Source organism: Falco rusticolus, chromosome 4, assembly GCF_015220075.1.
Source record: "Falco rusticolus isolate bFalRus1 chromosome 4, bFalRus1.pri, whole genome shotgun sequence".
Lineage (NCBI taxonomy): Eukaryota > Metazoa > Chordata > Aves > Falconiformes > Falconidae > Falco > Falco rusticolus.
Genome location: NC_051190.1, coordinates 39,285,734 through 39,312,655, shown reverse-complemented (window position 1 = coordinate 39,312,655; position 26,922 = coordinate 39,285,734). Strand labels below are relative to the sequence as shown.

Sequence of the window (26,922 nt, the reverse complement as noted above, 5' to 3'; positions counted from 1 at the left end):
AGAGAAATAAGATTGAAAACTTGACCTAGATAGTGAAACCATATGTAAAGTACTTACCTATAGTAAAAGAATGTTTTCACCTTTGTTCCTAACCAAAACTCCCCAGAAACCTAATGTTAGCTCAGAGATGACAGTGGATATTCATCATAGCACCAACTCACAACTTCAGAGAGCATCAGCTTAGGTAAAAGTTGTCAGCTGTCTTGGAAACCCTCAGTGTTCAAATGAGCACCTCCAACAATGTCTAGGCATATCTCTTCTCCTTCCTATAAAAGTGAGTCTCTTAAACACCAAACTGGAAGCAGACTTTGAATCCATGAACACTGTCCGTAACAGAGAGTTTTGTAAATTTGCTCAAATTTCTTTATGCCTCCTTATTCTTTAACTTAACAAGGAATAATGGTCTGACCTGAATCAGAAGGGAATGGATTTTTGTGGTTTTCTTTGTTTATGAGGTTTTAATTGTTTTTAAACACAGATGTTTGATCTAAGAGATGTACACACATTGGTGCTGGAAACCCACACCAGCTCCTCCTCACTAAGAGGTAGCAGTGTACATGACAGCTCTGCTCCAAAAGCAGAGCATGTATTAACAGGCAACAGTGCCCATATTAACAAGCCCAGTAAGAAGGTAAGATTTATTGGTACTGAAATCACATTATCTCATTTAGGAAGCTTCCAGAATGAAAATGGCTCAAGCCATATGTCTATACATATTGTGACTAGTCTATCAGTTGCTCAGTGATCCCTGAAATCAAGAGAGCTGTGGGATGCTATCCTGGGGAAGCAGATTAAAGAAAATCACCCTACAGAAGAACAATACAAATTCAATTACGCTTAAAGAGGCATCACCATTCATTCATACACAATCTTAATATGTAAAAGATAGTAATTCACTGAGATTTTGCTACTTGATCAAACAGCCCTCTTCTGTATTTCACCATACCTTTGGAGAGCTTGTGGAAACTGTCTGCCTTTGCCAATCTGTCTGCAAGACTTCATTTTCAATTTGCATTGCTTTAACCACAGCCATAACTGAGAAATCAGGATCCTCCTCACACACATTCTTTCGAGTTGCTGAAAGCGGTCGTTCTGGTCGATTTAATGGTCCTGCCACAAAAAGAAGGAAGGAATATTCATTTGTCCAGACATACAAGTACGGAACATTACAACAGCACGCGTTTCAAACATCCACTTCAGTTACTGAGGCAGGGCTTTGCTAGCAGTCTGTAACTATTCCAAGCGAGGCTGAATTGCTCTAATTTGTTTTTATTGAGATTCCAGGTCACATCTACTTTAGACAACAGCTGAAATGGTATCATAAGAGGAGAACAGAAAAGTGAAAAACATAGGGTTTATGCCTTAAGATTTTCTGTACTTGCTTTGTTCTGGTATTTAAAGGAAATGCATCGTAACAGTTCACTGAAAAAGAAGTATATATAATTTCAGCACACAAGAGTTTTTCAATGTATCTGGGGTGTTTAGCTATTTTGGAGGAATCCCCAGAGTTTTCTAGAAAAACAAGGGGAGTCAGGAGTTGCTGTTTGCAAAGCAAAATAAATTACCTTATCACTTAAGTAGTTATCAAAAGGCCCATATGCATCCCAATCCTCCCAAACACCACAGAGAAATAGAAACATCACAGCCTATAAACATGTTTAAAAGAAAGGAAATAAAGTTTAACAGTAGAGGATCTGAGACTGGACTGAAAGAGAAGCACAGTGGTTACATTCAAGAACTTCAAAAGTCAAGAGAAGAACAGAGACTGAAGTTGTGCAGACATTTAGATCAAGTAAAAATATTGAAGAACAGCCTAATACGCAAGTGTGGTCATAATGCTGCAGTGAGGTTTACTAAGCAGGAGAGTAAAATGGCAGTGGATGCTAGTAACAAGAAGTCTACTTTGAAAAGATAGGAAGTTAAAATCGAACTGAGATTTGTATGCATTCACACTCTTTAAGCCCTATGCCATCTACACCCATAAAAACTTCAACGAGTATTAGTCACCTCTGCAAACACAGGGACAGAATAAAGTCCTTTTATTTTTCTGTACTATAACACCCCCCAGAAATGTAATTAATGTAAGGATTTAAAGTGATAGTTGGACAGAAACAATTCTAACAAGCACTATTATAACCTGAGAAAATGCTACACCCACCTTTGGAAAGCAGTCAAAGCAAGCATCTGCTCAGACAGATGGTGGGTGAGGGTCTCAGAAGCTACAAAGAGGATTTATTTTGAAGCCAAAAAGAATTAGTTTCTTTTCCTCAATTTGGTTTCCTGCCAATTTAAGAAATGAATATTTTGACTTTTCAAAACTCTTAGCTCTATTGCTTTCTTGGGACACGTCTGGATTTTGCTTTTTTGAAAAGTGTCTTAACTACAGACTATGGTAAGTCTGAAAACTTTATCTCAGACCTTTCAAAACTCAATTTCATTGGATTTGTTCAGGTAAGGACTGCATTGGAGTAACAACTGCAGCCATGATTTCAGCCCCTAAGATTTGGGGTTTGGTTGTTTTTTTTTTTTAGCCCAGATCAAGACTGCACATTAGTAATAGATTTCTAGAATAAGCAGTGATGCCTTCAAAACGGTGTTCTCCAGTCCAGGAAAAACATTTTCCAGTATGGTACTAGATACCATCATATCTACCCAGCACTGGAAACTGATCTGCATTGTTCAAGGTGTAATTCAAGTACAGACCCAAGCAGCAACAGAGCTAGTTTTGCTGTGCTGTGGAAAACTATGCCTTTATTGCTATAAATGCATTGTGTTAAAGCCTTCTACCAAAGCGTCAATTGCTGATTTTGAGAAGACACACGTCTCTTGATACCACAGGGAACAGACCTCTGTGGGGAAGGTGGAAAACGCAGAGCAAGCACAAGGACTGAAAGGGAGAGGAAAAAGTTTTATGCTGTGGGAGCAAGAAGAAAAGGAAGGTAGTGAAGATGTAGCAAAGACTCAAGTATACAGGCTGTGGACTTTCTCACGATATTACTCAAGCCAAAACACTCAAGGTGGTAACAACAACAACAAAAAGAAGAAAGGACAACAGCTAAGAAAAATCACATAATGATAGATGTGTGCCGAAATTACATCTGAGCCAGAGAGGAAAAAAAAAGCATGAAAACTTTTCTTATTGACATTAAATTTTCTTATTTCTTACTAGAACAAATTCTTTCATGTCTTTTCTGGTGCAAGAACTCAGCAGAGAGTGGCCGAGTGATTTTATTTTTTACCACAGCTGGTTTGACAGGAATGTACATTTCAGCATTATCTTTTCTTTTTGCAGAGAGAACTCGTAGTGGCTTCCCTTCTGCAAGATAATAAGGGAACAGAAATAATCAACTTCAGATGTATTTAGCAGCTGCCAGTCAGGGAAAACTTAGTGGGATCTTAACTGCTAAAATTTTGCCACTTTAATTATGCTGGCATAGTTAAAGTGATAACCTCCACCTTCCCTCCCTTTCATTGACTCTGTTCTATTGATGTAGAAGTACATATGCATGGCTGGCACTGGATTCATGGAATAAAATAAAATATGTCGTTATAAGGTACCAATATCTCTTATCCATACCAGATACTTACCTGCATTACTGTCAAGAAAAGCAAAAATAAAAAAGTCCCAAGTCACTTATTAACATTGTTATACCAAAATATATCCTTAAAAGACAGACGAAAATGTTGTCTTATTTAGAAGTTTCAAAGGGGGAGGGGGTTGCCTAGTGTAGTTCATAAGAGTACTTTTTCATTTTTTCATTTGAGAATTATTAATGCCTCCATTGTTTTCATCACAGGCTTTGAAACTTCTCTCTGGAAAAAAACAAATCATGTACTCTACCGAAGATCTTGTTCTCACTGTGGCTCCATCCCTTGTTCCCCTACCTCTTCTTCTGCCACCTCTTCACGTTCACACTCCACTCACCTCTGTGATAATGAGGAACACTCCTTTACTCACTTTGTTCAAAGATTGTTCCTCTTAAGTTAAGCAATTAACTATGGATAAGGAAAAGGCGGGGAGGGGGAAGGAAAAACAAAACAAAAAAACGAAACCAAAGAATGTACCCGAAATGAGTGGGGAGGAAATTCTGAGAAATACTGAAGGTAGACCAAGGTCTGGTTTCTGCCTGAACTCTCTACCTTTAACAAGCTAAACATCTCTGAGACCTAGTAACTCATTTTGGGTTTGGACATTGAGGTCTCTTAAGAAGAAGACCTGACAAAAAAGAAGTGGCTTATAGCCAGATATGTTTGCTTTCTCATATTAATACATCTTTCACCAGGGATGAACAGCACATGCTATGACGACAAGCACCCAGCATGCAGGATGTGAAATGGAGAAAGCCGAGACTGGGAAGATTTGGCTGCCTGGATTACTGCAAAAACAATTCAATAATATGTTGAAAAAATAATAACCTTTGGAGAAATCTCACAGACTGTCTGAGACAGTCTTAATTCAAGTGTCTAAGGCTGGTAATGCAAGTGTGTTAACCAGGGCTATATATTTATGCTTGCAAAAAAATTCTTAATATAGTATTAAGAGGATGCAAGTCTCTCAAGTCAGGAGATTAAAACAGGTTTGCTGAAGACTATGAAAGTATTGGGTAACCATTAACAATTAACCAGCAGTGACTCCCTTAAAAGTAATGCTCTCAAATAATAATAATTATTATTATTATTCTAGTACTGTAGCAGCGTATGATAGACAGAGGCTTACTACTTTGATCCTGGTTGAACTCCAACACAGTAAGGGCACTGGAATCAAGGCCAGAGCATCTCCCAGCATCCTGACATTCAGAAGCTTCTTTCTGCAGTGATCTACTGCTACACAACTGAAGGTCTCCAAAGCTTGTAATTGTTTCCTCAGTGGGAGATGGTTCTGAAAACACATCCTCTTCAACAGAATCATAATCATCACTAAGACAGTCTTCTTCCATCCTTTTCTCTTCTGTACTGAGTTGCAAGCTTCCTCTCAATTTCTGGTACAATTCAAACAGATTTATCAGAAAAGCTCAAACATATTTTAAAATAAACCAATGTGGCTGCCTCTCCCCCACCAGGAGAATCTTCTCATGAACTCAGAGCCCTGATGCAGCTAAAAATATTCATATTCCTATGTCGTGTCTTTACTCCTCTGATGAGGACTTGTAAAGAAAAAACATCCTACAATTCCTTTATTCATTCTCATTATCCTTGCAGGAAAATCCTGTAGGCCAAGGAATTTTTATGCACTAAACCAATTTTTAGGAACAAGTTACAAACAGGAGGCAAACAATGGAGAGAGCAAGGGCATAGATTTTTCCAGTCTCACACAGTCAGATTACTGTATCTTTTGACTTGCTATTTGAAGACTAGCTGCAATCCAGATTTTCCAAGTACCTTCACAAGACTGCAATAAGCAACTGGATAGATAATAGTCCTGTCCTGTCCACGTCTGTGCTTCAAAAAACAGTAGGAAAGAGCTGTATTCTACTGGACTAAGCTTCCAGGTTGCACAGATTTTTTTTTAAAGTGGGCACACTGTAACAGGATTTTATGCAAAAAATTATCTATTTTGAAATTTACTGAGGAAAAAACTTCCATGCCTCTCAGCATATGCCACAAACAGCACAGATGATGCTGGGGAACCTTGTGTTTTTCTGAATGCAAAAGGCAAAGACCTTGCATATCTTCCCTTTTCCCCCCCTACTTTGTTGGTATTAGAGTTTTGAGATAAGTATAGGTAAGCAAACCGTACGAGTAAAATGAAAACCTGAAGCTATCTTAGGTACAAATGAACTGTGACAGTGTATGTTTGGATTGCCATGAAAGCTCCAAGCTGCTCTTCTGCTACAGATACACTTGTTAGGAAATCCATGTTGACAGAAACATATTACAAAGAGCAGGCAAGCTTAGGTTCAAAAGAGGGTCTATAAGCAACCTAAGGCTTGATATTGAGCGTGTCTTTATGACAGTCAAGAGTCATATTTCTAGCTATTTGACAGGGAATTGTACAGGTTTCCTTTTTGTTGGAAACCTCATAACATCTGCATTATAAGAAGACATTCAAGAAAACACATTATAGCTTCAGGAAAACCAAAAGTACTTCCATCTGGAATATGAAGAAAAGTGGGGGTTTGGTTTAAAATTATTAGTTTATTACTTACACATAAATGATTATAAATATCTATCACTGTAAACAAGTTACTGCTTTGTAGAGCAAGAAACAGTAATCACAAGCTCAAAAGCAATGCAGGAAAGGTAGAAAGATACAAGCTAGGAAAACATGTTTGGGAAGTTTGTCTGATGTCAGTGGCAACATCTGTAGACAGTTTCACATATAGATGCTACTCCACTACCCAGAAAAGTTTTATTGATGTCATTAATTGGTTAGGCAGAAAAACATTCATGAATTTTTGTTCATTTTTTTTTTTTAAGAACAAGACATTTGTGAAGTGTGCTAGAACAATTAGTAATCAATTGAAAGGCTGAACTGTCAAACAATGGAGCCAATACAATAACAACCCCTGATGGAAAGCAACTGTATTGATTTTATCTTTAAAACTTTACTCTGACTTCTGTTAGGTAAAACAATGACATACAATAATTTTAGCATGGCTATTCAAAACCGTAAACCCAGAAAAAGTTGTTGTTTAAGCTTTCTCTAACCCAACGAGATGTTCATGTGGACAACCATTAAGTGAACTGAAAGAGCCTACCTGCATAAAGCACCTTGGTTCTATCCAACAAAGACAATACTCATTTAAATTAGGACTTAACATGTTACAGCATTGCTGACTGAGATTAGATTTTCCAAGTAGTTACATTTTTTCTTTTCTTTTTTTCTTTATGTCACATCTTATCAATGCAATAATCATCTAGTAAAAGAAACACTATATACTGGGTTTGCATGGTCTTGTCAAGACTGATACCTGGGCCCATTCACATTTCAACTGACAATACCATGAATAGAAAGCAACTGCCAATTGTACCTGGGAGCAACGGAGAGGATCATCACCATTTGTCTCCACACTCAAGCTTTCATAAGGCTCAAAATCCTCTGAGTACTCAAAAGGAGGTTTAATGCAGAGTTTAGACCCTCTTTCTGTTTTAATCTCCACAGTTTTCTGTTAAAAGCAGCATTCAAAGAAATTAGACATCTTTTGTGCCATCAGCTGTACAAAAAGAATAATCATCACATTCACAGAACAATACCAGATCAAGCAATGCTTTTACCCTCTGTTCCACAGAAGGTTTCTGTTCTCACCTTCAGGTCCCTGCATTACGGTGTAACTGCCCTAGTCAGGCTCCCCACCTGCTGCTGCTATCCCCAGAGCAGCTCAGGCCCAGCACACACTATGTGTTTGGCACCAAAGTGAGTGCCCATCAGGGTTCACCCCCTCACCTCACCAGGTAAGTGAAAAACTGGTATGAGTAGGGACAAAGCAATCAACAAAATAGCTGAAGTGGAATCACTTAAAGCAGAGACATGTAAAGAGGTGCTGGTGGAACAACCTTATGGCAAAAGCTCTTCAAGCCTCTTCTGAGGAACCAGCATGCTTGGGTGCTGCTCTGAAATGCACCTGTGTGGATAACTGGCTAGCTGAAAAGGGTCACATAGACACAGTCCAGCTGGCTGGACAAAAATGCACATCGCTCTCAGCTTATCTGAAGTAAAGCAAAAATACACTATCCTTGGCTGTTCTTGTTACACAATAACAGGAAGATTTCGGTGGGAAAAGAATGTTGCAGGTGGGAACAGATAACTAAAGAAGAGAAACTAGGGGCGGGCTTGGTATTTAGGCAACTAACCAATAATGAGCTTAACTTTTGTAATATGTATGAGCTAATTATAACAAGGCATAAAAGGTGACTGTAAGGTACAATAAACGAAGTCTGCTGATCACTCATATTGAGTGACTGTGTCTTCCCTCCGTCGCGACACACCTGCACTAATGGAGAACAAGCACATGGGGAACAAACAGGATGAGTTAGAAGCTTGTATCTGGTTACAGGGCTATGACCTCACTGGGATTACAGAGATGGTGGAATAGCTCACAAGACCAGCGTGGTGCGATGCATGGATGCGGACAGAGGTTCTTTAAGACAGGCTAAGTAGGTGAGAAGGAACTGTCATCCTTAATGTGAGAGAGCGCTGGAATGTACGGAGCTCTGCAAGGAACAGGTCAGGAGCCAGCCAAAAGCTTCCGAGTCAAGAGTAGCTGGCAAACCAGCATGGGTGCTGTGATAGCGGGTATCTGCTATAGACCACTTGATCAGTAGTAGATGAGACCTTCCTCAAAAAACGGGAAGAATTTGCAAGTGCAAAGACCCATGTCCTCAGGGGGTACTTTAACAAATCTGATATCTGCTGGAAAGACAACACAGCAGGGCTCAAGCAATCTAGGTTTCTGAAGTGCACACAGAATTGAGGAGGCGACAAGCAAAGATGCCCTACCAGAGATGCTGAGAAAGCTGGGACTTTTCAGCCTGGGAAAAAGGCAACTTTGGGGCTTCTCATCAATGTGTATAAAAACCTGATGGGTATCTGCTCATTGGCGGGACAAGAGGCAATGAATGCAAATTTAAAAAAAACCATGAAATTCCATCAGAACAGTAGAAAAAAAAAAATTACAGTGAGGGTGATCAAACACCAGAACAGGTTTCCTGGAGAGGATGTGGAGTCTCCCTCTGCAGAGTATTCAAACCCTGACTGGACGTGGCCCTGGGCAAACTGCTTTAGCCAACCCTGGTTGAGCACAGGAATCGGACTAGGTAATCTCAAGAGTTCCCTTTCAACCACAATAATTCTGTGATTCTGTAACGTCTATGCATGAAAATGACTACTTTAAGTAACTGCAATTTTTTGAAGATGCATTATTCTTGTGTATAATATAACGAGGAGGAAACGTTATGTCATAAGCATTTGAGCATAAAGATATCTTTATCTTTGTAAATTCAGACACGGCTGTGAAAATGGTTCAAATTAATTTGTTTTACTTCATAATTAGGATGCAATCAAAGTATGCACGCTATCAGTTACTCAGGCATGGCTAAAAAAGTGTAGAAGATTTGAGAAACTCATCTTCCCATACCACAGAATTTTAGTACTCCAGAAGATGACAAACCAGAAAGCAGGAAGCGCATATACCTCTCTCAAGGAATAAAGTTATCTGTAAGTAACTTTTCCCCCCCCACTTTTGAACTCTGCCGCAAACATATTCCATGGGGGGAAGTCTCATAAGTGAACAATGTTTCATGTTTCAATAAATGTAACATGATCCAAAAGTCTGTGCAATGATATTAAACTTGGTTACCTGGTGTTCATACACTCCCCTACCATTTTAAGTGCCAGGAGCAGCAATGTCCCAGAGGGAATATCCTAAGGCAACTTGGCTTTTGACAGAATGTGTTCTTTCAATAAGTCCGTCTTCCCACCTTATAACATACTTTAGCACAGCCTAAGTTTGACAGTTTTGATCATTAATTGCTAGGTCCTCTAGCTATCCAAAAAACCCACAGGGCAAATTATTGGGCAAGTAAACTGCTGTCTGGCACAACCTGCACCTTAGTGGTTGCATGTAGCAGCACTCTCCAAACTATCAAGCTGCAACAAGGTCTTTTATCATCTCATACCAACACACTCTTCATGCCAGTCCCTCTGCTGCTTTCTCCTCACCCAGAGCCCACTCTCTCTTCTCTTGCTTCTTCCTCTCTCTGCTCCCTCTTCATTGGCTCTCAACCACTTAACAGAACCAGCCACAGCTGCAACTTATCTACATCAGTCAACCCACAGCCCCTGAAGCCAACCCACCGTTGTATATTATCAATGCTAATTAACCCAGCTTCATTCCTCTACAGTTGCACATTTCCTTATGTGTTAAATAATTCCAGTTGGTCACTGAGATGCTATAACTGTTATCCTTCCATCTCATTGGATAAAGACTTAAGGTATCATTCTAAGCTAGTCTCAAGTAGTAGCTAGTTTACACTATAGCTACCTATATTTGGCTAACTTTTCCACCCAGCCAGAGGAGATACCTTCATTTGGTTTTTGTGATTAGAATGATGTAGGTTATGATAAGTCACATGTTTGGCAAATTTAGCAAACAAGTTCTGACAGGCCAGTATGTAAGCAGTGACCTACTGAGTAAACAACAGCTGAGAAAATTAATTCATCTAAGCAGTAAAGGTAATAAATAAAGTAATACAGCCTTAAAACCTGAATATGCAAAATTTGCTGAAAGAAAAGAAAACCTGCATGACACAGACCCCTGATTCCCAGTCACTCAAGCATGGACTGGACATCCAGCCAGAGCAACCGCTAATCAAGTAGTGTAATTATTTGGGTGACATATCTCAGTTGTTCAGAATTCACATTTGTTAATTAAGTCATACTCCTTAACAGATTAAGTCAGATCCTTCATCAGACCAGAAGAAAAAAAGACCACTGAGGTTGTCCAGTGAACCAACAACTATGTAGCTCATGGCTCCAAATTTGTTATTGACAGGGTATTTTTATTACCTACATACAGTTTCTTCTCTTCTGATCTACAAGAATCTGTCACAAATTACAACTCAAGCTATGCAAATTACACCTCTGTATCCCTTAATACTATCACAGGGTGGAAAACAGCAGTGACGGGGAGGGATGTGTCTCCAAAATGAGGTTCTCCATCCTTTGCACTAGCTAACCTCTAGGCTTGCCAGCAGAGATGTCACGCAACAGCTCTTCTGCTAGAGGACAGATTGAGCCAATCATGTCAAGACTACAAAAGTTTCTGTCACAGATGTCACTGAAAGCAGACCCTTTCAATGAGATTTGCCTCTTTAAGCATCGAAGTAGATACAAAACTGGTCAGGATATCACTTTGCATTGTCACTCAGTATCCAGACAAAACCAAGAATCAGGTTCTACAAGAATCCCAACTGCCTGCTATGTACTAGTTGCAACAGATTGTCCCTAAAATTATTTACAATCTAAGACTTACTTCAAAGATGCAATCTTTCAAAATGTTTCTTACCTGAAGCCAACCTCTGCGCCGTGTTTTCCTTGGTGCAGTCGGTGTGCTGCATTCACTCTCTTCTAGTTGGGCTGCTTTTTCAGAATGTAGAGAAAAGAATGAGAAGACAGAAAATAGAAATATGCTATTTGACAATAAAACCCCCAGGAACTAAGGTGTATGTTTGGTTGGTTTTTTCTACAGATGAGGATAGAAGAGTAATTCTTTGACATGTGAATGGTATCAACAACTGAAAAGGCATTCCACTTCAGATACTGCCTAGTTGTGCATTAGTAGCAGGAGTTTTGAACCTCTTTGATGACAGTCATGCTTACATGTATTCAAGAGAATAAATTGTTTAACGATACATTAGCTTAACAGCAAGTGAAGCCCCACATTCACTGATACGAAAGTATAGAAATATGTTCTAGAATAGGGGCACACATCATTCTAACTCCTAGCTGGGTAGACAGTAAGCTGTCTTAGGAAGCCAGCGGAGCCCAGAACCCATGCTACTGAAGGCAGTCTCCAATAGATGGGGTTCTGGTGAACAACAGGTAATATGCTTGCTGGGTTTACAAAGGAATTGTGTGTATTTACTCTCAAACTAAGCAAACATAACATACTGGCAGCTTAAACAGAATGCATTAGGTATTTAACATACCATGCAGAGAAGGACTCTTCATGTACAAATCATAAACGAAGGACAATAATTTTCTTTCATTTATAAGGCATGGAAGAGCTGGTTCCCAAATTTCTGCAAAAATCCTGTGTATGATCAAGGAGACCTATGGGTTCCTGTGCTGGAAATGGTCCCAACTTACAGTGGAACAATGGATTGCTGAGAAGACACTTTGATTGAGACAAAGAGACAAACCTCAGATCACATCAGCATCCTCAGTGGAGCAAGGACAGCACCAACACTCTCAAAGGCATCCTAAATAAAGACATCTCATTTCCTATGTCCAAGACAGATTTACAGCTTCCATTTCTTCTCAGTGGAGAAAAATAGCTGATGCAAAACCTTTTTTCTTTAAGCCATAATTTAATGGTCAACCTAAGGCAGCAGAAACTGGCACTACCAATAAAAGAAGCAATTGTCCTACAAAGGTCATAGAATCATGAGAGACTTCATTTGGAAGGAACCTCTGGAGGTCACCTAGTCCAACTTTCTATTCAAAGCCGGGCTTACTTCAAAATTATGTCAGGTTGCTCATTACAGCTCTCAATACCACATTTTCTTTTTTGGGTTGGACAATCCTACATGCACCTGTGCAAGAAACCGTTCAGTGAACTGATATGGGCAAGTTTTAACTGAGGAAAAACAGAAAATAAAGATTACTTTTAATTGTAGTCATTTTTGTCATCTAGTTTACCAGGAGATTGCAAAAATGCTGGTACAAGCAGAAAGGAGAGGACAGCGACAGAGTAGGATTGTTCTTGGGGGAACAGTGTATGCTTATGTCAATTCAGAGTGATCATATAATTACAAATCAAGAAGTACAAGATGTTGTTCTCTATTGCTTCAGCAAAGTGTCTGTCTCTCAGGCCCAAAACAGGACTAAAAACAGAGGGGAAAAGGAACAGAGCACTCCAAGGAAGAAAAACACAACTTCCAGCTAGAGCTCCTGTTACTCTACCAGGCTATTCCTAAGTAGCTCCAGAAAGACTTTGCAGTCACCACCGCTGCTGCTGATTGTTGTGGGGCTCTTCTGGCACTGAGAGTGAACTGTCCTGAGATTACAATGCTAGAAGCATGGTCTGATTATTCAGTTACTGCTTTGGGACAGAACTGGAAGCATCTTTCACTTTCAGCTCCTAAGCAACTGCCCAGAAGGCCACTCGTTTCCTACAAATACAAGTAGGAAAAGGGAACAGGGTAGGACTCATGCTACCACTGCTGAGTACTCAATTCTCAGAATTGTCCCAGTATTTTGTGATGGATTCATGCGACTAGGTCTCTCAAAACCAGGAAAAATAGTGGTTCAAATCCCAGGCAGAAGTTGATGCAGCTGAGCTAGTTGTCTGTACTACTAACATTACTTCAGAACAAAAACATCCTTCTCCATGGGATGGATGGGATGTGAATACCAACCACTGCCTCTTTTGGCACACAAAATAGGTCCACTGGTGTCATTCCCATGGAGACTTGAGCTGACAGTGCCTATTCTAATAGCCAAGAACTGAGCAGTACATCACCAAAATATCCTTCATAATCAAAGGAGACCCCACGTTACCTTTAAGCCATGCCTTTGTGACCACACCAACATTCACTGAAGGTACACACATGGCTGTGAAACTATGTCTGGATTATACACCCAAAGAAATTACAGTATACATAAAGACCCGCTTCATTACCTTATAAGCTCATCGTTTACTTTAATTCATTTACCAAGCCTAAGCATAAAATTTTTATCAATCACTACTATCATGAATTACTCCTAGTGAACACAGACAAAGAAAATAGTCCAGACAAACAGAATTATGATGACACTTTCAGGAACCACAAAGAGGCATTTGTGCCCATTCCGTATTATTAAGTATCACACATTCCTAATTTTTCAGTGAAGACTAATTCTATAGACGAATGCTTTAGAAATAATAAATGATGCAATAATTCTCGTGGGAGATGGATAGGAAAGAAAATTCAGTGCTGTATCTCAGCGAGAAATCATTTCTGTAAGTAAAATCATATTCAATCATTAGGAATAAATGCCTAGAAATGAAACAGACCACAGAATTGCTAAGGTACTACCCCCAGGCAAGAAGCTTATACAGATCCCCAGTGACTCCCACTCTGGACCCTAGTGGCAAAATCAAATGGAAGAAGAAAAATGACAGGATGATGATTCAGTTGATATCTTTCACTGCAGCTACACGTGTCTAAAATAACAACATCGGATAGGTAAGAAACAGCAAAACACCGAGTTCTCTTCTGCAGAGAATGCTACTGTCTCTGAGTTGATGAAGTTGAGGAGAGGAACAGTGACTGCCACTGAAGTCTTTAAAGGTCCCTAAGACAAGCTGAAGTATTCTGCCTTGACTGAATCACATGGCATTAAGCAACCATAAAAATGAACAACTTCAGTTAAGCTTAGAGATAACAGCTGCACAGCAGAACTTTCAAGAGGAAATTTCTCCTGACAGAGTTCTATTACAGCTGCTGCCGCAATATCCCTGCACAATTTTTGGAGCAAAAAGTCAAAGATGTTGGTTCACACTCTCTTTAGCTATGTAAAGGTACAACATCCCAGTGTGACAGAGCACACAATCTCCTCCATTTTCCAATATCCAAGAACATGAACTTTTTTGCATCATTACACATGAGATTTTACTTTCACACAAAACAGTGAAACTAGGCCAATAGCTAATTCCCCACCACCATCCATACAATCCGCAAGAAATTACATAGTAGCCAGCTAAGCCTGAACACATTTAAACCTGAAAACAAATAGTATGGGTCCAGTGTAGCAGGAAAACAAAGAAAAAAAAAATCAAGTCATGGTTAGAACACTTACTGAAAATAAAGTTAGCTTCCAGTGTTGTTGAGATTAATAAACTTTCAACCCTAATATATTATTAAATAACTTTTTAAACTTTGTCTTCATTTTTAGGTGAAAATAAAACTTAAGCAGACACTATCTACATAGCAATAGATTAAAAAAATAGACTGTAAAATAGACAGGTTGTAGCAAATGTGAGAATAACAGATTACAGTTGGTGAACTGCTTTACACAGGGATTTAGTGAAATCAATTTTCATTATGCTAAATAGATTAGGCCAGCAAGCTCAGACTTTATACCTTCATACATGCAAAATTATTCCTGTCACTACATTGCTCTCTATGACAGACAGACTTAAATTAGAAACAAAACACACATTTTTAAGTAGTCGGCTAATCACTGGCAGTAAATGGTAGATTTTCTTTACTTCAAATATTTAAAGAAAGATTAGCTGTCTTTTTAAGACAACTATTATAGCTTAAACAAAATTTATAAGCTTAATGCAGCTATTACCAGATATAATTTGATTGTAGTCTATGTCATCAAATGTCATTTGTCTACAGGGCAACAGACTTAGATAACGTTGAAGTCCATCAGATTTTAAAGCCTATTAACAGTATTACATATCAGACAAAGGTATAGCATTATTTTACACTGACAGTTTATATACATTTCTAACTAGTTTTAGTTATAATCGTTTAACAAACGGAGAGGTGGGGAAGTTAAACTTCAGAATTAGTCAGGGACCAACTGAGAAACTGATGAGGTGCTGCAGAGATCTTTCCTTACATACAACCAGCTTAAATACTCTGATGAAAGACTCCCATGGAATTTCATTCCACGAAGCTCAAATGCTGCCACCTCTTTATCACAGCCTGATCAGTAACCTCACTGACTGAATTACAGCTCTGATGAGTAAATGTTTCAAATAGTTCTAGACTGCAGCCTTTGTAAAACTCTCATATAACTCACCATTTGTCCTGGTGGTCTTTGTCTCATTTTTAAGGTAGCCATGTGACTTGATTTTTCTACGGTAATTTCTCAGCTCTGAATTAGCTCCATTCAGATACAGAGAAAATCCTTGCTCTAACTGTTCCAGTTTGATTTGTACAGGATCCTTTCTTTTTAAACGTCCCAGTAGCCTGAGTAGAAAGGATAATAATTCATCCTTATGTAGTGCATATACAGATGATCAGGCTAGCAATAAATACAAAAACACACAATATCAAAGCTGAAAAATATTTTCATAGTTCAAATAATTTCAGAACATAGCTTCCAGGATCTGTTCCTGTTCAGTAATGCTTGTATGAGTACCCACACGCTGTGACATATGAAGTTTGACCAAGCCTCTCCCTTCTGAGTTTTTTTTTCCCCATGTTCCTTCTCATTTCCCATTATCTTTTCCATTTGGTATTTAGCATATTTAACCATTCTTCTTGACAATTTTTAAGAGTTTTACTCAGAACATTAAAAAGCTTAAAAATGGTTGAGCTCTTTTCAAGACAAAAAAAGGTTTGTGTTTTGAAACTTAAGAGAGAAAGTCCCCAATCAATAGTGCAGTTAGAGATACCAGGAAATTAAAGTCTGGTTAAAATAATATTTAAATAACGCCCATCCCCAGGCTCAGCTTCAGTGAAACACCTACCCTCCCTCTTCCAGTCCTCATCTTCCCTACTTTCTCCATGGGTTATACTCAGTCCATCCTAATTCCTTCAGTGGGGTGACATGCAAGCCAGGAGGTTGGGGCATGTGTGTGACAATTTGCACCTGCCCCTGCAGGCTGCTTCCTGGTTTCCCTCTGACTCCAGGGTGGGTCAATCCACAGGCCAAAATTCCCCAGGAGTGTATCTGCACTGACATGAGTGTGTTCCCAGCCTGTCCCCAGCCACGTGGCCAGCAGCCCTCTAGGCAGCATGCCTCCACAGGAGCACCCTGTCGCCACCACTCTCTTAAATCCACGCCAGGCTGCTCTGACTGATGATGTTTTGGCACACGATGGGCTGTTCCTGTTAGTTTTGATGCAGCAGGAACCAGCCATGACTGGCCCAGGGTAGTACCTGACCTGCTCCCACGCAGGCTACTCTGCAGCCCCCACTACCCAAACCTGCCAGTTATGCCCAATACATGAACACATCCAGCATGCCTCCTCTGCAAGGTATGGTTTGCCACCTGCTTGTCGTGTTGTAATTCAGTGGCATTTGTTTCCAACAAAATTCAGTATTAGGGCTCTGATAACAGGGATGCAAGTTGTTCCAATCATTAAATATTTCGTTTTACGCTTTTCTAAAAACACTTTAGGAGACTATATGAAAGAAACCCATGTTCACAAAAATTGGATGTTGATCTAACATAATTGTGGCTTTTGTAGGTTTTTTTTTTTTGTCTTTTCACCAAACCATTCAGTTTGTTATAGAATTTGAGTACAAATCTTATGACCTGTGGTAAAAGGGGGAATCCAGCAAAAAAGTTCTGTAGACTTTTCTTTTTTTTCCCCTTCTGAATTAACCTGTGAAAATTCATCTCTCTAGGGTACAATGACAGGAAGCTTCCTATGAACAAAGATTAAAAGAAATGTTTTAAACTTGTCTGAAAGATACTGAAGTTCGCAAAAGTAACCTAGATGTCCTTGTCTCCCACCTCAGCAGAACCTGACTTTGCACATTTAACTTTAGCAACTTTTGCATGCAATTTTCAGTATTTCTGACAACCTAAAATCCTTGCCTCATAACATTCACACAGTGTGAGCTGCCAGTTACTTCTGGATCTACCTCTTGCTTTAGAAACAAAAATCTTCCCTGTAAACCATGGAAACATTTATAGTAACAAATTTATTTGTATTTTAAAGTATGCTGAAGAAATACTCTGATCACCTCTAGAAATAAGAACTTTGACATATTTGGCAAACAAAGGGAAGAAAAGAGAACCAGCTGAATGTTTTAAAACACAGCAAGTCAGACTTTGCATCACAAGTTCAAAACCCAAGGTTTTAAATTAATATTCACAACTACTGATATTAGCTACTATGTTAGGTAGTACACAACAGCTATTACATACTCAATGGTGGTAACAATTCTGTATCTTACCGGTTTCTCTGCTGAAGGTATATTAAGTATTCATCATGTTTTTCATCAAAATTAGTCACCATGTCCTTAACATAAAGCTGCAATGAGAATGTAATCGTCACGCTGAAGTATAGAAATTATTTATTATAGAGTACTACTGGTTTTGCACCCTCAATATACAGAAATGCTATAAACTGAAAAAAGTTCCTCCTTCAATAATGTGTAACACTGACAGCGTAATAAATAAAGTTCCTGAAGAACAGAGAAGATATTACTTGTTTTATTTTTTTTCAGAACCCTTCACAATCTACTGAAGAGCATATAAATATGAAAAATGGAAGGCATGTGCTATAATGAGTTTGCAATCTGAGAATTGACGAGCAAGTCAACTGTGAGGCGCCAGCTGAAAGGGCCATGCCCGCAGCCCAGCTGTGGGCTGATGTTCCTGAACTGCTCACATGGGCAGTTAACTGTTGAACTTATTCACTGCAGAGGCTGTACACATTTAAGGTGTTCATTTAAAGATTTTTGCTTGCCTTTGAGGAAACATGAACTTTTCCAGCAATTCCCACCAAAAGTATCCCAGAGTCGCTGCTGCAAGTTGTGATACGGTGCCCTCTTATATGCTTTGAAGTTTAAAGTTACCACCGAAACACTTAATTTAGCTCTCTACCAGAGAAAAATAACAAAAAACAAAACCAAAAAAAACCGCAACCAAAAAAAGCAAACCCTGTATTTTGCCTCTTACCGACCGCAGAGTATCTTTGCTTAAACGCTGCCCTTTCCCGCGCCCGCGCCGAGGTCAGCAGCGTCAGGGCTGAGCCAACAGCTCTCCCGAAGGACAGAGCAGGGCCCGGGGCCTTGCCCCCGCAGTGCCAGCAGGCCCCGGGCTGAGGGGCGCCCCCGGGGCCGCGGACCCCGCACCAGAGCAGCGGAGGAAGGAGGGAGGGAGGGCCGGGCCGGGCCGGGCCGCGCCGCCGTTGCCCTGTTTGTGCGTTCCCTTGGTTACCGGCGCGCTGGTGACCTCACTTCCGGCGCGCCGGCCCCGGCCGGAAGCGGCGGCGGAGATGGAGGCGTTGTGGGTGCTGCTGGACGAGGTGGCCCTGGAGGGGCTGGACGGTATCACGCTGAGTGCGCTGTGGCACCGCCTGGGTGCCCGCTGGCCTCCCTTCCCGCTGCCGCTGGAGCCCGCCACGCAGCAGCTCCTCTGGGCCGCGCTCAGCGCCCAGCCCGACGTCAGCTTCTACCTGCTGCCCCGGGCGCGCCCGCCGCTCCGCCTGCACGACCGGTGAGGGCAGCTCCGCCGGGCCGGGCCAGAGCCTCCCGTGGGGCTTGGGAGGGGCTGGCCGCTCCGCTGGGGGCAGCTGAGGGCTCTCCAGCCGCCCCGGGGCTGCCCCCGCCGCCCCTGCCCGCCTGTAGGGCCGCTGGGGTTTGCCCCAGGCTGGCTGGCGGCGGGCAGGGCCGAGCGGGGCCGGAGGCCTCAGCAGGTGTCCTGGCGGGGCTGCAGCATTGTTGACCACGAGCATACAAGCAGAACTTATATATCCCCGTTCGTCGCGGTGGATGTATCTGTATTTTCTGTAAACTAGTGTGCGTATATGTTGCCTTTATTCCCACCACTTCAACATCCTTGAATTTTTGAAGATCAAATAACGTATTCGCTGTCTCCTGCCTCACACACTGCACATTGATAAGGCTTGGTCGGTCTCAGGAGTGCAGCTCTGCTCTTTTGTGTTTTTTCTAGTTTTGAGGTTTCAAAATAATTTAGTTTTTCCAAGGTATTTCATAGAGTTATCAGTATTGTCTGCGACAATCTTATATTTCAGTTCCACATTCCCCTTGCTCGGTTAAATGTTGGCTCTCTGCTTCTGTTTCAGATATGAAGAAATAGACCTTGAAACAGGAATACTGGAAACCAAAAGAGATCCAGTTCCTTCAAATGATATTTATCCTGTCCACATGATTTTGGATAATAAAGATGGCATACAAGGTTCCTGCCAGTATTTTAAAGAGAGAGTAGATATCACTGATCAGATAAGGAGAAAGGATTTGCAGCCATGTTATACTTATACAGAAGCTGTTGAAAAGTGAGTGAAATTCTTATATTGGGCATTGGAAGATTTTTAACTTAAGTTTTAAAATTTAGTTCTCTTTGCAGATTATATCAAGAATGGTGTTTCCGAGGGGAAAGCGGTTGATCTCTCTGCTTTCATGGAACTAATAATAATTTATTACTTGCCCTTGTTTCTTAGGTGGGGAGAGAAACTTGTCATTGTTGCCTCCCAAGACCAGCGTTACAGAGCTTTAATAGGCTGGGACGGGGACCCTGACTTAAAACTCCCTGACTTCTCCTACTGTATATTGGAGCGCTTAGGTCGTGCTAGGTGGCAAGGAGAGCTTCAGAGGGACCTTCACAGTGGGGCTTTCAAGTAAGTTTATGTCTTGCTATATGAATTAAAGCTAATAAGTTTCCACTGGTTATTTATAAAGTTCTTTCCACTTAAGAATTTCTGTGTGTTGATTTAAACTCCTGTCTATATTGGTAGTGTCTCATCCTTACTACCATGAGCACTTGGTTCTTTGAGCCCGTATTGCTGGCAGTGTACTGTCTCTTCCTTATAATAATTATAATTATTCCTTATAATAATTAGAATTTATATATTTTATATGTAAAAGTTCCTATGCCTATAGATATCTTTCCGTCTTTCCTTTAGAGTGGATGCTGGAAAAATTCATTATCACCGAAGAGTATTGGACAGAAACGGTCTCATAACAATGCAGTCCCATGTCATAAGGCTACCAAGTGGAGGACAGCAACACTCAATTCTTCTACTTCTGACTCGCTTTCATGTTGATAGGTATGTGCCACTCAGGCGTTTCAAAATCTCCTGGGTAGACTGGGACCATTTACTCTGATGAAAGATCGCTCTGTTGTCACAGAACTATTAAAGTTTCCTGGTATTGACCCTTGTCCATTGCTTTATTAACTCCTCTTCTGAATGCTGGATAGTTTAAAACTTACTTGTCTGGGAGCTGTAAACAATAAGGTATTCTAGTGTCTGTCACCTGCCTACGTAAGTCTAACTCCTCTTGTTGTAGCCCTAATCATTGTGTTTATTTTGAGTGTTCTCACTTCAAACACATTTCTAATAGATTTCTTTTGTCTTCCTATCTTGTTTATGATTAGAATATGTACTTCTGTGGCTTGCCAATGAAGTAACAGCCTGGGCTTAGTCACTGTTCCCTCAGTTGGGTTCTCTTCTTAGTGACAAATTCTCTCATGTGCTATTCACAGAGGGAAAAGAAACTGTAATTCCTAAAACAATCTGAGAACACTTCCTCTAGTGACTGACATTTTGTAAAGGTACAACTCATGTTTATAAAGTTATATGCGTGCTTATGTGTAAAATGTTTTCCTTCTCTTGGTTAGGAGGAGCAAATACGATATTCTGATGGAGAAGCTCTCAAGTATGCTAAGTGCTCGTTCAAACCAGATGGAAACATTAGGAAACTTGAGGGAAGAATTGGTGAGTTCCATTACTCTTTCAAATTCTCACTCATGAGGAACATAGATAATTAGTGTCAAAGGCAGTCATTCATACTGCCTGGGGTTTTTTAAAGTTGCACAGAATTTGGGGGTAGGATATTCTAACAGAGGATCTTAAAAACCTACTAGATCAAGTTACTGTTGCTGTTTAATAAGGAAGGAGTTCTGTTTGATCCACAGTTTCAGAAAAGTTTTCTCAGTGGATCTCATCACGCAATTTTTACTTGCTCAGTGCTGCTGCTGGTTGCTGCTGCTTGTTTGGATGGTAGAGTTGGAGGGATAGAAAACACTCCAGAAGCATTTCACACTCTGCCTGTGTCTGCCATAGTAGGCTTTTATGATCCTTCTTTGACATCCTACCCCAAAATACTGCCTTTTAAGAACAGGCAGTATGAATGTCTTTGGTACTAATCACCTACAGGTGAAACTTTTGGGCTACAGTGGCTTTTGTGATTTCTCTTCGCATTAGGGTCTTTGTGAGAGAACTTTCAAACGTCTGTATCAATATATGATGAATGCTGGCCTAGCTAAGGTAATATCCATCCCATTACAAGATATACACCCCAATGGAGGACCCTACAAGACAAAGAAAGGTAACTAGAACCATATTTTTGCTTTCTTTTTGTGTAATGACATCAATGCTATTCTATCTGTAAGCTTCAAAACTTAAATCACAAGATGCCTAAGTGAAAATCTGTATGCAGTTATGTGAAGAAATATGCTAATTCAAGTGGGCTGCAGTGTTCTAGTTTTATTAAGCATTTGTTTCAGGGTTTTTAGAAATGGATGCAGGCAAGTTTGTTGTATATCAGTGTAAGCTGTTTGAGTGGATTGAGGCTCCTAATAATACTACACGAGGCGATACAGAGTGGGGACAAAGAGCAGTCTGCTGACCTTTCAGGTTCAAGTTGAATGACAAGTCAATACACTTGAAAAAACATATAAAAAGTTTCATTAAAAAAAAAAAAGAACATTACAAAATAAGCTAAAGAAACAGACCATCTTAGTTAAGCCTTTTGCTAAATTATGATTTTTGCTGGAAGTCATGAGAATACAAAGTTTCATTTCAGATTATGAAAGTAAGCTTCTCCAGCACTACCGTGGAATTCTTGGAAGTAAGCAAGATAGTCAACAACTACTATTCAAAAAAGCTGTAGTCTGCTGAGGGACATGCATAACCAGCTCTAAATTCAAATTTAATGGGTTTGCAAGAACTGCTGATAACTTCCAAACATGTAGTGGAAAGACAAAGAAGAGTATAACTCCATGAAGAAAGGGAATGAAAGAAAGGAACTGCTCTCAGAAGAAGATGCAGATAAAACTTGCATGGGGAAAATATTACAAGAAGTAATAACAGAAGGTATGAGGAGGGATGGTATCGCCAATGGAATTAATGCAATTGCTTAAGGAATCCTAAACCAGATCTTTTATCACAGAAAATCCTAAGAGGCAGGTTTGCAATGGTTAAAAAGAAAGTCATTCTAAAGGATGAACAGTGTGTTTTTCAGAGATGTAGCGAACTGTTTGTGAAAAAATAAAAAATAAAACAACTAAATCTGATATGATCTAAACATTACAAATGACATCGTCTTTGCAAGTAGGAGTGATCATGAAGAAGTAAAGGAGCCAATAAAAACATGACAACTTCAAGAAGGCAAAAGTGAATGCCAGCTACATGGAGTTGGATTAAGGCCCTTGATAAGAACAAATTCCTTCAGTCTTTTAAGTCTGAGGGAAGGAAATCTCTCTGTCAGGAAATTGTATCATGAACAAAGAAAAGCAATGGCCAAAAGTAGGTACAGCATCTAGCGCGGTTCAGAGAGAAATCTCCTACATTGCACTGAATAAATAAGGGAGTGATTGAACGAGTTCATTTGTCATGAAATATACAGGTCTGCCTCCTTCCCATAAGAATATCAGAGGGAGTTTTATGCAGGAGAATTCTTTGAAGTTCACAGTTTCAAGAAAGCAGTGGAGATCCTCAAAAAATATTCTAGAATAGATCAGTATACAATAAAACATATGGGGACAATGATCATCAAATTTTTACAAAATATGTATTGTACATAGTTAATGTATTTCTGGTTTGAGCAAGTGTTTCAACATACAGTGGCTTGTATGGCAGGGATACCTTTAGTCACACCACTTGGCATTGGCGTTGACGAAAACCTAGATTCTGTCTTACGCTGGCTTTGAGTAGATTGCACCAGTTATATTTGTTTATACTTCCTCATACTGACTTAAGTCTCAGAGGCATTCTAATGAGCTGAAGACACTTGTAAATAAAGCCCGAGAGACTAGATACTATTCCTGAAATGTGGAGTTTATAAACAGTAGTAAAAACATCTTAACTTCCAATTGAAGCATTTACTTAGAAGACAAGAAAATGCAAGTCCATTTAGAAACTTGGTGGCAACTACAAGGCAGTTGTTTCATGTTTTGTCAGATTGGCACAATGGCAGCTGCATTTACTACTTAAATTTAACATGAAAAATGCCACTTGATGAATCTTTCACTTGTATGATAATTCCATCTTACAGACATAAAAGCTGAAAATCTACAAAAATGCATTAAAAAACACTAGGTATTAAACTAGGATAAATTAATAATAGCTGATTTTCATCAGAGATCAAGATAGTTTAATCTCTGGAGTTACAGAGGAAAGCAGATACAAATATGTGGGACACGCTGAAGATGAAGCCAGAGCATCTGCTATTGGAAGCATATTAGGCAGCAGGAGCTAAAGTAAAAGGAACTGGTTGGTTGGTTGGTTTCTTTGTTTTTCCCCAAATACTGCTTCAAGTGAAAACTAACAGGGTGAAGAAATACAGAGCATGTGATAACAACGCATGCAGCCCTACCATAATGTCAGCACTTAATTACTATCCTAAGCAGTATCCTAGGATACTGTCAAGGAAAGGATTCAGATTGAGGAAAAATAATGGAATCATCTGGCCTAGAGCTCCGTCTCATGGTTAAGTTGCTGTGGATTAACTTCATGTCAGCTAGGCTTTGGTAACTGATTGTATATACACATAAGATAAAACTCATCAGCTGAAACTGTAGTGATTTCAGCTAAAGCTTTCACCTGGCATTTTTCACAGCAGGGCTGTACCAGAGGAGTAGAGATGGCTGTAGATGTTCCCACCACAGCTGCAGGATGAATTAGCTACTTCTGCCCTAACTGCTGAATCACTGCAACTTGATAAGCTGGAAGTGTACAGTAACCTAGTTCTAGTTTACCACTGGTCTCTTAAATTGTTCAGCAGGAGCTAGATGATACTGGTGATGGTAGGTCATCCTTACAGCAGGGAGCAGGATTACTAGAGCTCTCTTGAAGTCGTATGTCCCCACTTTACCCTTCTGGGATCTCATAGAAAAGTAGGTGGAGAGTTACTACAGCACAGCCAGTGCCCAGTAACATGTTAAGACATGGAATTCAATCATGTATGTGACTGGTGGGTGGCAGTGTGTTCTGTCCTTGTATATAACAACTTCATATATTGTATCTCCGTTTTCATTGCACATAATTATAGTACACAATACGTGTTAACAAACCTAGCCATTCCCTAGCTGCAGAGAGTAAGTGAGGACAGATTTTGACATTCAGATACAGGGAAAACTGTTGCAAACCTTTCCTAGAAATAAACATTTGATTTTGCTCGTTTGTTCCCCATTGCATCCCTACTTGTTCATGCTGCTGAAAGAAATAAAATGGTTTAAACAAGTGCACGCACTCTATGTTTTGTTAAGAGTCGTTACTAACATTCATGTTCACAGGTACTGATGTGATGGTCCGTTGCCTTAAATTACTAAAGGAATTTCGGAAGAAAATGGAAGACTATCATGATGATGATGAAGAAGAGATCATCACAAAAGCTGTTCAGCCCGTGGATATTGTTTGTGAAAGGGATATGCTCACCCAGGCTTATGAGCTAAGTAGGTCATATAGTAAGACATCCTAAGATGTTTTTCCCATTGCCTTCTTACTGCTTGTATATGTAAAAGAAAGGTATATATTGTGGGAGGGGTTTTAACACTTTGATACATAAAAAGCAATCAAAACTTAATTTTTCATGGAAATGTTCAGATTAGACTGGAGCTATAGGTGCTGTCACCTGTTAGCCCTCCCTGGAAGCTTATGAACTAATCAGTACCACCCAAATAAAACAGCATGGTAGAACGAGGATGTTGTGGTGGGATGAGAAAAGATGATAAGGGAAACGGTGTTCTTTCTTCTATCTCTTTTCCTTTCGTGATAGAGAAATTAATATCTAACTGTGGAAAGCTGGTGGGAGAAATTCACTCTTGCTTTTAATCTGAAGCTGTCACTTTCAAACCTCATTCTGCTGGGTCACTGCTTCGCATAAAATTGTGTTTCATGACATTATTTGACTGAATGTTTTATAAATCTGTGAAAATGTCATTAGTTACTGGGGAATTAAATTTTATATTCAGAGCAAATATGAATGTATATGTAATTTGGTCAGATTATTTCCCTGAAATATTTTTTGGTTTTCCTTTCTGAAACAGTTGAAAGTAGGGGAACCAAAGGTATTTCTCAGGCAGAAATTCGCTTGGCTATGAATGTGGGGAAGCTAGAAGCAAGGATGCTCTGTCGTCTTCTGGAAAGGTACAAAGTTGTCAAGGTAAGATTAAAATAATTTAGATACTTATGGAAACTGGAGATGCAATTGTGGTTAGTGTGGTAATATGTTGTAACATTGTTCACCTCAAATGATAGAAACAGTGTGATTTGAGAACTGACAGTGAAAGAATCCTGGTAAGACTGAAAAGCGTATGACTTTGAAGAAAATGTATATAAGACAAGTATTCAAAAAATATAAAGATTTTAACCTGCTGTATTCTGAGGACTAATCCTAGTTGTTGGAATGTAACATATCCACTCTTGTAGGGTACCTTTTCTTTATTGTTTCCTGGCTGGCTGCCTTGACGTTTAATAGTTTGCTGACCCAGATACAGGAGTATTTTACATTGGTTTGTGACTGGATGCTTAAGTAATAAAGATTGTGGGGAGAAATGCGCACTGCCCCATTTTTTTTGTCTCTGTGGAGTGCACGTTCTGGTGATGCACACCAGCTGGTGGAATTCTGCCAGGCACTGTTTCGCAGCATTCCAGAGAAACACTGTTCTGAGCACCATGATGCAGGTCTGCCCTCCAAAAAGAGACAGGGCAGAGAAACTGGCCTCGGCCCTGCTTCGCCTGGTTGCGACAACTTGTCTGAGTCATTCACTGTAATCAGTGGTAACCCAAGTGGCCTGGAAGCTGGTACTTTATGGAGATGAACATAAATGTCTCTCCACTCAAAACAGCCACTCTGCTTAATTTTTGCTGTAAGGCAACTTCTATTTTGCAAGATCCTTTACTAAAGAATCTTGTCAGAGATCCTCTGTTGAAAATTATCAATCTACTACCAGTAAGTTCTAGAAGAAAACAGTTACTTCTGTGGAGGCTATGGTGATTAAACTCCTTATTTCCAAATACTTCAATATTTTTTCATTTCAACAAGACAAATTCAGCTGTCATTTCTCACATGTACCCATCTGCCCCTTTTCGCAAAGGCATGATAATTGACATCTTTCCAATAGAGAATTTTTTTACTAAGATCTTGTCATTTGGTAAAAAGTTCTGTAGAATTAAAAAGAAACAAACTATACGAACCACTGGAGTATCTAAACATACTTTCTCCTAAGTCAACTGTGAAAATGAAACCTTCCCTTATTGATAGACTAAGTGTTTGAGTTTCTGGATGCTTGAAAGCTCCTGTTGTAGTAGATGGGGCAACAGCAGTTCCAGTTAAGTCTGA

General features: G+C 39.8%; 2 protein-coding genes across 6 annotated transcripts in view; one reads left to right on the top strand and one right to left on the bottom strand.

Annotated features, from left to right (window-relative positions):
- The window catches only part of LOC119147319 (katanin interacting protein), a 65,857-nt gene extending 47,322 nt beyond the window's left edge, over window positions 1-18,535 (bottom strand). Inside the window, exons 1-8 of one of the 4 annotated variants that reach the window (XM_037386101.1) lie at window positions 18,296-18,535; window positions 17,569-17,645; window positions 15,458-15,627; window positions 11,004-11,077; window positions 6,972-7,106; window positions 4,718-4,979; window positions 3,167-3,316; window positions 947-1,110 (exon numbers count right to left, since the gene is read on the bottom strand). In XM_037386101.1, the coding sequence (XP_037241998.1) occupies window positions 947-1,110; window positions 3,167-3,316; window positions 4,718-4,979; window positions 6,972-7,106; window positions 11,004-11,077; window positions 15,458-15,627; window positions 17,569-17,630 (1,017 nt within the window). In that variant the 5' untranslated portion in view covers window positions 17,631-17,645; window positions 18,296-18,535. Of the gene's footprint in view, window positions 1-946; window positions 1,111-1,565; window positions 1,647-3,166; window positions 3,317-4,717; window positions 4,980-6,971; window positions 7,107-11,003; window positions 11,078-15,457; window positions 15,628-17,568; window positions 17,646-18,295 lie in introns of those variants that run through there. The other 3 variants (XM_037386102.1, XM_037386103.1, XM_037386105.1) reach the window with 3 other exon arrangements.
- A 79-nt stretch (window positions 18,536-18,614) lies between these two features.
- Window positions 18,615-26,922, top strand: part of GTF3C1 (general transcription factor IIIC subunit 1) — a 42,287-nt gene continuing 33,979 nt past the window's right edge. For both annotated transcript variants that reach the window (XM_037386099.1, XM_037386100.1), the window contains exons 1-8: window positions 18,615-18,835; window positions 19,425-19,634; window positions 19,800-19,976; window positions 20,262-20,405; window positions 20,978-21,074; window positions 21,564-21,687; window positions 24,875-25,033; window positions 25,628-25,743. In XM_037386099.1, coding sequence (XP_037241996.1) covers window positions 18,615-18,835; window positions 19,425-19,634; window positions 19,800-19,976; window positions 20,262-20,405; window positions 20,978-21,074; window positions 21,564-21,687; window positions 24,875-25,033; window positions 25,628-25,743 — 1,248 coding nt within the window. The remainder of the gene's footprint in view (window positions 18,836-19,424; window positions 19,635-19,799; window positions 19,977-20,261; window positions 20,406-20,977; window positions 21,075-21,563; window positions 21,688-24,874; window positions 25,034-25,627; window positions 25,744-26,922) is intronic.